Here is a 10,157-nt window from a genome sequence, read left to right as displayed (position 1 = left end):
TAAAAAAAATGAACAGTGCATTATTCTAACCTAGAAAAATTACAAAATTACATTAAATAAACTAACAATTTTAAAAACTACAAAATTACATGAAAAAACAATCAGACTTAGATATATGTACAAATTGGAAAAACATATATAACAACAAATTTTCAAGTTAAAAAGAACTAAAACTACACATTGCATACCAACAAAATTTTAGGCTTAGAAATATGCAATTTCAGTTAGGTGACTGAAAATTACATATTTTCAGACACCTAAAATCTTGAAAAAGCGTAAGTATGTATATCTTTTCACCACGGGCATGTAGCTCCACCTTGATAATATGCCCATATAGAGTACTTGAAAAGATTATAAATGAGTCATAAACCCTTACATTTTCATGGCTTATTGATCTTAAGTATAATTACAAATAGATATTTTTCTAGCTTATGATTTGAATGGATAGATCACCTTAAGAATCTAGTAACATGAGAACACTATGGATAGCACAAACCATTTTTGTCAAATTGGATAGTTAAAGAGAAATCACTAGTTGATGCATTCTAAATGTATATATCAATTTCTTTAGGCCACATTTGCTACATGCGCTTGAAGTTTGTGATCTTTGGTCCTATACACTACTTAAAAAAGTGACATGACTTGAGGATATAATAAAAACTGGTAATTTATTGGAGAATGCAATAACATTTTCTTTATCATTTTTCGGACCAAATGGAAAGAAAAACCACATAGAAATTAAAGATAGTTTACCCCTTGGACCAGCAACATGTAACGTAGCTAGGTCTGGTTCAAACTAGACCTGAGCCCCATTCCCTTCCCCGATCCTCTCTTTAAAACCCTAGAAATCAAAATATGCTTCGAACTGGACCCAGTTGGGTTACATGGTGATAGCCCTAGGGGAAGACATATAGTATTTTCTATTTTTTTATCTCTCTCTATTTGATCCACAAATTATAAAATAATTGCCACATTATCCTATGGTAAATTATCAGTTTTTTTACCTCAAGCCATGTCATGTTTTTGCGTTGTCTAGGAGAAAAATAAAAACTTTGACTGTTCCATAACAAAATTTTCATTTCTTTATATTTTATTGGAAATTATATATAGAATGAATTAATCCATCACGAATTGTAATTTTATCAGTTGTAATAACTAATAAAGCTTCCAAGTTGAACATGAGATATAATATAAAGAAAGTTGCAATTCATATTTATCATTTCTATGTCAACAATTCAAAAATATTTATTATTATAGGAAAAGCTGATTTTTTAAAAAAAAATTAATTCTTATACAGATGCAATTTCTTGTTTCCTTTTATTTCAATTGATTATTTAAATTACTTTATATTGTATTTGCATTTCTTTAATATATTGTAATCTATATATGGTTCGATCTAAGAATTAATACTAATTGATTGATAGGTAGATATTCCTTATAATGGATTAAAACCCAACCTCTACCCTAACAGGGATGTAGACAACCAATTACTCCCTCCGTCACAAAATATAACAACTTCTAGCCTCTAAGTTTTGTCCCAAAATATAACAACAACCCTCCACCATTCAATTTTCTCACATACCTCTACGTACTTCTCAACCAATCACAAACTTCTCCCTATATTCTAGGACGGAGACAGTACTAGATAGGTATATATTTACTGTATATGCTGTCCTAGATACTCCTAGTATATTCTGGTCGTGAAATTCCAACAAGTAACTTAACTCAATATTGCTGAAATCATGTACACCTAGTTTTGTAACTATCCTTTTTTTTACAAGAAAAGGATATATGTGAACAACTAGGAAAAAAAATAGGAATATTATTTTGTAAAACGAACTACACTACTTGACCCTTCCAGCAGATACGTTGCACTTTGATCTATATTGGACAACGATTGTTCTGGTAAATGCTTTAGTGACGAGGACTCCTTTTCCTTCGTAGAAAATTTTGTGTTAGGGATAATATTTCTGAGTGTACGTTTTTCTTTAATTTAAAACTTTATGATAAAGGAGTGATGCATCATATCCGATCCAGAGACTGGCAACGACGACGTCTGTACCTAATTTGGTCTCCATGATAGCACCAAGCACATGAGTACCTGTCATGTCGTCATCTAATCGATCGGCGTTTGGGTTATTAATTTAATTTAGGGGCTATAATTAGGTCTGTAATAACATGTGTAGTTCTTGCTTGAGATAGTACTGTTTGGAATGATTAATTGTCAAACTAGATAGGTAAGGTCGATGTCGTGGCAAGCACTTAATTGCATATTTGGATCGCATCCTGCATTAATCCAAAGTGTGTGTAAGATTACTCTTTGCGTTGAAAAGGTGGTTAGCTCTCTCCATTACTCCCTATGATCTGTTTCATATTATAAAACATTTTAATTATTTCATAAGTTAAATTTCTTTAATTTTAACTAGATTTATAGAAAATATAGCAATATTTTCTAACACAAAACAAATAGAGTATATATTAAACATATTCAATAAAGCTAATTTAGTTTTGGAGATGTTACTATGATTTTCTACAAATATAGTTAAACTTAATAAAGTTTAACTAACAAAAAGGTCAAAAACGCCTTATAATATAAAACGGATGAAGTAATAAAAGACTGCATTAAGATTATTATAATAACAATTTCACATAGGACTATATATATTTCCACCTTGTGGGGAGCAGAACGTTATTACATATATATAATTATATATGGTTGATGATTGTGCATTGCATGTTTCCACAGACCACATCAACATTAATTAAACTACTTGTATACAGACATCATTGTCATGAACTATATTATGAATGTCCTCAGCATTGCCACGTCCGAACTCCCAGCTAAATTAGTTTCTCCACTACATGGGTGGGAAAAAGTTATTCCTCAAATAAATCTCAAATCTAATCAAGGCTTGCTAGCTATACTCTTGTTCAAGTTCAACTAATGATCAATATGAAATTAACTTAAACAAAAATGATCTTTTATTCTGTCTACTTATAAGTGGAACATGGTGCACGGTTTCAGAATATATTTCAAGGGGTTATATGATAAAAATTAAGGAAATCATTGTATAAAACAAAATTAAAGAAATTTATATTATAATTAAAAACTACTACCATTAGCTCAAAGATAATATACATGCATGCTTGCTTTCCTTCTACATAATTTCCACAAAGGACCATGCCAATTCATTGTAGAAATACACCCAAATTCTTTTACAAGATATCTAGGACTATCAACTTGGTACAAAATGGAAAATAAAACATGAAAAATTACTCTAGGTTAATTTGTTTGCCAAATTAACAAGGAAAATGTCAGAAATCTGCCATCAACCCGAAGAAGAAAACACCATCCACAATATCATGCATCCCCACACCATTATCAATTAGCAAAAACCCCTCATCCTCTTCTTCATCCTCGAGACATGCATTCAAATCCAAGCTAAAACGTTGTGGTGAATTATCTCCCTTCTCCGTGCTGCTACTTTCTTCATCATCATTATTGTTCATGAGCCTCTGCTTGACCCGAGGGGAGGAGGAAGCCCTAGACCTCGAATCGAATTCTTCTTCATAGCTCAACACTATGATAGCATCCTCGAAATCAACTTCTTCACCGGTGCATCCTCTCATTCTTCCGTTCGCAATCGCTTTCTTGATACTAATTTCTGAATCTTGATCAAGTTGCTCAATGTCATTGATCACTATGACCTGGTGTGGGTTTTTGCTCACAATTTCACATAGTCTCTGCGCAAAGCTATGCTCATTGCTGTCTGCTGATCTTTGCCTCTTGAGGGTGAGCTCACCGGAGCTAGAATCGGAGTAGGGCGATGTGAGCTCATCGAAGGAGATGGAAGAGAACTCGGTAGATGAACCAAAGACAAGCTTTGCGAGCTCTTGTGCCATGGCCTTCTTACCATCAACATCTCTTCCTTGGAATAGTAACCAAGTAGTTGAGCTTGCCTTGATGATCTCCTTATGCCTCAACTTCATCTTCTTCATGCCGGATCGACATTGGAGCACGGTGCTCGCAATGTCTGGAACAATGTTGCTATGTTGCGGGACGCGGCTCTCGAGCGCATTGCACAAGATCTTGAGGTTCTCTGCATTGAGCTCGATGAACTTGGGCCGCCTCGTCTCACCGCCATCCAATGAATTGGACACCGAGTTGGACTCTGGGCTAGGGTTTGTATCCAACGGATGATGATCATGATATGATGCCATGGCCATTCTCTGACCTTCATGTCCATGAATTGGCCATGGCTGCCTCGCTTCGAGTTGCCATGGCTTGGAGCTCATCATGTTGTTGTTGTTGTAGCAGCTGGTATATCCTGAGATGGAAGAAGGTGATGGAGAGGAGAAACTCAATGTAAGCTCGGATGTGTGGTGTGGTGCTGATCCATTTCTCATGGGATTCCACAGATCTTGTATCTGCACAATGGTAGATCTTATTACAAACATAATAATCTTAATACTTTTATATAATAGAAACGGTTTACATCTCCAGCCTCTGCCGACAGGCACACAACAACCAATAGCCATAGGTATAAACATGGTAATTTTGAAATCTAACCATGTAAAAATTGTTCTTGTGAAAAAGTAATTAAGCATGTAATTAAGAGATGTACCTGCAAACCGGTGCCGCAGCTCGCCGGCGTGGCGTGATCTGGATCTTGATACCGGCGAAGCCACGGCGGAATGGTCGGGCTCGCCGTCGTCGCCGCCGCCTCGCCGGCGCCATTGACGAAGGGCCACCCAGCTGTTGGCGCCGCCGCTTGATGAGTAGCTTGTGAAGCTTCACTGCAGGTGAGGCTCAAGGCGAGGCCGCCGTCGGGGACGACGACGGGGTGGAGCTCCCAGACGGCCTCGAGCGGCGGCTGCCCGGCGGCCCTGCACTTCATGTACACCTGGTAGCTCCCGAACCCTAGCACCCAGAACCTCTCGCCGCCGCCGCCGCCGCCGGACACCAAGCTGCTCACCTCCATCACGGCGTGTTCCATGGGGCAGTAGCTCTGCCCGCCGGCGGCGGCGGCGGCGCGGCGTCTGGTGTTCGACGCGGCGGCCCACGCGTCGGCGGCGTAGGCGAGGTCCTCGAGGACGAGCACGACGCCCTTGCCGGCGGCGCAGCCGGAGCGGACGAGCGCGCGGAGGTCGCTGGCCTTGGCCTCCACCTCCTCCCTCGGCGCGCCGTGGAACGACGCGATGGAGAGGGGCACGAACTGGAGGTTCTTGAGGCGCTCGTGCCGGTGGTGCAGCTCCGCCTTGCTCACCCTGTCCATCACCGCCTTCACCACCGCCTCCGCCGCGGCCGCGCCCTCGCCGCCGACGACCACCACGCACCGTTTCGTCCCGCTCGCCATGCAGTCCAGCACGCGCATGGCGTCGTCGTCGACCCTTGCTCTGGATGATGAGCTCTCCTTGCGCCTCCCTCCATGGCCGGAGTTGGGAGAGCCCGCGTGGCCGCCGCCGCCGCCTGCCGCGTTCGCGTGGTCCAACGACGCGACGACGGCCTTCTCGACGTTGGCCTTGACCTGCGAGCTGGAGAAGCCGGCCTCGCGCATGACGCGGCTGACGCTGGGGTCATCGAGGATGGAGATGATGAGCTGCTCGAGCTCGACCTTGGACGCGACCACCGGCGACGGCGGCGGCTGCGGCGGCGGCTGTCCCTCGACGGACCCACGCCGCTGGTGCGCCTGGGCGCGCTTGAACGCGGCGACGAGCGCGTTCGACAGCGCGGGGTGGTGACCGCCGCCGCCGCCGGGGTGGTGTGGGTGGTGGTGGAAGATGGCCGCGGCGGCGGCGGGGCCGGCGGTGGGGAGGCGGTTGAGGGCGACGTTGAAGCAGAGCTCGAGGGCCTTGCACTGGAGCGGGTGGGAGTGGGACTGGAGGCAGGCGGCGCGGAGGAGGCCGGCGGCGGAGAGCATGGCGCTGGCGACGTGGAGCGGCGTGACCTGCGCGTGGCCGCGCCGCCGCGCCAGCGTCACCGCCTGCCTCACCACCCCCGCCGCCTCCGCCGCCAGCGCCTGCTGCACCGCGCAGCCGCCGGCACGCATCTCGCTAACCTTAACTTAGCTCAGCTGCGTGAGATTGATGGATAGCTAAGCAAAGCTATGGGCGTCAGCTAGCTTGCTTGCTTTGCTTGGCTTGATGTTATTGAGGCAAAAGAGTAGTAAATGTGTTAACTGTGGTGGCTAAGTGTGTAGTAGAGTGTAGTGGAGGAGTGTGCTTTTGGGTGTATAGCTGCTGTAACTTATACTGCAGGTGAGGTGAGGAGAGGTTACAATTGATCTCATGTCTGTCTCTCATGGGGTTAGTGGCTAATGGCATGAGAGTTTGGGGATTAATTGTCCTTGTCTGATTTGTTGTGGTGCTGCCATAGGTTGGGATGTCTAACTAGCTATAGCTAATATAGTAATTGTTTAGTCTCTCTTTCTTAAACCCAACACAAAGCTTAAACACACAGTAGCTAGCCAGTATGCTATTACATGCTTGAGTACACTAGATTTTTGTCTTAGATTAAGAAAAGAAATTAAGGTTGCTGAGAAAATATCATCCATACCTAATACCTTTATGAAATGACAAAAAATAATGTACCAACAACTTAATTTATATCTTAAAATAAACTTTAGTTACAAAAGAACTAGTAACCTAGTTTTTATTGCTATTCAATATGGACCTCTTCTGCAAATAAATATAAGGTGAAAACTAAAATTATAATTTTATTTTAGACAATAACCCCAGGCCGCTTGTCAGAACACATGGTAAAAACAACCATAGATTGTGAGGCAACGCTTGCTGCACCTAGCAGCCGATCGAACAAGCTCCATTACAAATACATTGGGACAAATTAGCTTGCTCGCATACAAATATTGTGAAATTAACGCATGGAGCCGTTGCTTTCCGCAATTAGAGAATTTTGGTGCTACCTAGTAAGTAAGTAATATCCTTTCCTTTGTAGCTAGGGCAGGTCAAATTAGCTGGTGGTGCTGTATAATTGTACTAAGCGTTTTACAGAATGTGCAGCACATGTGGAAGGGTACGTAGTACGTAATTAAAAGTGGTTATCTCTCTCTCTCGATCGATCATATTCTCAGGAGCCATATGTGGGGAAAAAGCCGATGTGGCGCCACATAATGTGTAAAAAAGCATCATTCCCCTATAAACATGTGGTAAAGAGCTAGCTTTTTGCATTGGCAGTACCACGTCATGCATGTTCAGCTAATTTGGAAGCCACCATTGCGTGGTATATAGGACAATGATTTTCTACACCTAGATACCATGGCACCCACTATTTAAATGCGGCTCAAATAGTTATAGAAAAAATTCAAAAAAAATTGGTAATATCAATTGTGATGATATAAGTCTATAGACAAACATGCAAGACTATATTTGATCTACAACTAGAGAAACAAAAATAATAAAATCAGACAGTGAATCACTACATGTACAGCGCAGATAAAATTTGTTATTTATGTTTCTTCATGTGTAGATCGATTTTGACTTGCATGTTTGTATTGTGTCTTATATTATCATAGTCTATCTTATCAAATTTTATTATTTTTTTATATAACTATTTAAACTAAATGCATGCAGGTGTAGAAAATACTTTCTCGTGGTATATACCGTTGTTGTGGTTTAATTCCCGGAACTTAGGGCCTGTTTGGCACAGCTCCAGCTCCACCTCTCCTGGAGCTGGAGTACGTCCAGCCAAACAGTTTAAGCTCCACCTAAAATGGGAGCAGAGCTAGGTAAAGCGCTCTCACAAAATGAATTAGAGAAGTGGAGCTGGGTTTAGGCAGCTCCACAACTTCACTCCAGACCCAACTCCTGGAGCTAAATTTAGGAGTTAAAACTATATCAGGACTCTTTTGGTAGAGCTCTAACTCCTAAATTTAGCTTCAGGACTTAAGTCTGGAGTGGAGTTGTAGAGTTATCTAAACCCAGCTCCACCTTTCTAGTTTATTTTTTGAGAATGCTCACCCAGCTCCGTTCCTATTTTAGGTGGAGCTGAAATTATTTAGCTGGGCTACAGCTCCAGGAGAAGTGGAGCTGGAGCTTTGCCAAACAAACCCTGAATAATTAAATTGGTTTAAGATTTTATATTCCATCTAAAATATGAACGGAATTATGCATCGAAGTATTATCGATGTCATACATCTAGATCTGTAAAATTTTACGGTTAAGAATACTTAGCTTAAAAAAATCTTGAATAAAAGCAGTGCCATTTTTTTTATATAGATTAATTAAAGAAGAAAAAGAATGTTATGATGCCCGCATTTAATGAAAGGTAGTTGAAGTAAGGGACAATGGTTAGGACAAAAAGATCGCGGTTGAAAATCCCATTAGTATGGTTGAATTTTCAACCACGGTCTTAAAATTCTCCTTTCAATTTGTTGACAAGAAGACCCCTCTATAACACACACACACACACATATGTCTCTTTGCATATGTGTTAAGGGGTATATTCATGAGCGCGTTTATACTATAACCATGAAAAGAAGAAAATAAGAGTGAATTGTACATGTTAAAGTAAATTAAATTGCTAATTTAGCATATACTAGTATATCTTTTCATTACCGCTAGCCGGAGTGCTTGTGTGGACCTGAACATCGATCCCATCAGCTAGCTTCTTCTTCCTGCATGCGCGCATGCACACAGTATTTGCAATTGTGCAACAATAATTAGGATCATTGCTACAGTTCTTGGCCCACTTATAGAAAGGAGCAGCAGCCAGCATCACAAACAGCAAGTGACCACCGTGTTGATTAATTACATGTCACTGTATTACATGCATGATGCAACTTTAATTTGATCCAGCAACGACGCATGCTAGCTAGTAGCTCATCTGTACATCTGATCTCTGTAGCCATGGAACTCATTCCTCCTTGGTCTCCGGCTCTGGTCTGCCACGAGATAGATGGATCTATGTACATATGATCATGGATGGTGTTTAGGCTATAGAATCGGGAACTGTGAAACCCTTTCATCTCTGCCTCCAAAAGATAGATATCAAAGCAGATCATGGACTGGAATAAAGCTAGCTAAGCCAGTCTCTTGTCCTGCATCTATCTATCAGGGCCAGTGATCTGATCTTGTGCTAGCTAGTAGCTAGCTGCATGCTGCTAAATTCCCCCTCCTTGCAGATTGAAACAGCACATTTAATTTGGTTCGGTTTTTCACATATATAGATATATTCAACCTTAATTAATTTAGCATTTTTAATCAATAATCTAGAGCTTTGGTCAAAATGGCTGTAGTTGTGTTCTGTCAGCTGGTTTCCAGTCAAAAGTAGATCAGCTTGGTCTGATCACCTCGATCTCCCTATGGTCCAAAAGCCACACAAAAGACAGTATTCATGATTAGAATCAAAATTGTTTTTGAAAAAGCCCCCCATACAAATGCAGTAAAAGAAGTGCCTGGAGAGAAAAAGGAAGAAAAGGATGAAGAGATAGATGCATGGAAGGAAAAGCATCAACAAATTGGAAAAAAAAAAGATGCAGGATTAGAGAGGTGTGTGTGTGTTGGTATACACACTGGCAAGAGTTCAATTCGATGGGAGTGCATCAATAATACTCTGCTTCATGATGAATGAAAGGGCTTTATTTTTGTTTTGATTTTATTCATCTTTTCGCAAAGTAAAGGCATTGCAATCAAAAGCACTTATATGGCATTTTCTGATGGATTACAAAGCAGGTGGCATCTTGGTCACTAAACTATACAACGCATCTTTGTTGCTTGTTTTAGGCTAAACCTTTTCATGTAGCCCGTAGCACATTAGCATTACATAATTACCTTCTTTATATATGGTGAAAGATAGGATATATAAATACGCATTGTCCTTTGATTCCCTTTAACTACTGGAAAATTCAGTAATCAAGTGTGGAATCAAACAAATCTATATACTCTCTACTGTGTGTTTTTGGTAAACCTCTTTCACACCCAAACAAGTGTGCTTCATTTCTTTTATTCTATATATGCAACCTTTTTTTTAAAAAAAAAGATGCTAATCGCATCATTTTTTTTCTGAAATAGTTCTAATTTAGAGTGCATGCTTCGCTGCAAATAATAGAAAATCATCCATTGTTCCAAAACAATTATTTGACATGTAAAATATTTAACATTATTGACAAGCTATATTGAAAATGGAAAAGTAGAGTGTT

The 10,157-nt window shown here is 40.9% G+C and overlaps 1 protein-coding gene across 1 annotated transcript; it reads right to left on the bottom strand.

Moving 5' to 3' along the window:
* Positions 1-3,072: 3,072 nt before the first annotated feature.
* LOC4349825 (protein SMAX1-LIKE 3) lies at positions 3,073-6,120 on the bottom strand. Its single transcript, XM_015759841.3, has 2 exons — positions 4,626-6,120; positions 3,073-4,428 (listed from the first exon to the last, which is right to left on the bottom strand). The coding sequence occupies exons 1-2, from the start codon at positions 6,048-6,050 to the stop codon at positions 3,316-3,318; spliced, it is 2,538 nt and encodes an 845-aa protein (XP_015615327.1). The 5' UTR covers positions 6,051-6,120; the 3' UTR covers positions 3,073-3,315.
* Positions 6,121-10,157: the final 4,037 nt, after the last annotated feature.

The sequence above is a fragment of the Oryza sativa genome, chromosome 11, assembly GCF_034140825.1.
Source record: "Oryza sativa Japonica Group chromosome 11, ASM3414082v1".
NCBI classification, from domain to species: Eukaryota; Viridiplantae; Streptophyta; class Magnoliopsida; order Poales; family Poaceae; genus Oryza; species Oryza sativa.
The sequence above is the reverse complement of the archived record's forward strand: the minus strand, read 5'-3'. Positions and strand labels throughout refer to the sequence as shown.

Excerpts from the sequence above, each read along its gene's own strand:
- LOC4349825 (XM_015759841.3), bottom strand. The coding sequence starts at position 6,050 with ATGCGTGCCGGCGGCTGCGCGGTGCAGCAGGCGCTGGCGGCGGAGGCG. Across the intron at positions 4,429-4,625 it reads GCTGCGGCACCGGTTTGCAG|ATACAAGATCTGTGGAATCC; the intron begins GTACATCTCTTA and ends ACCATTGTGCAG.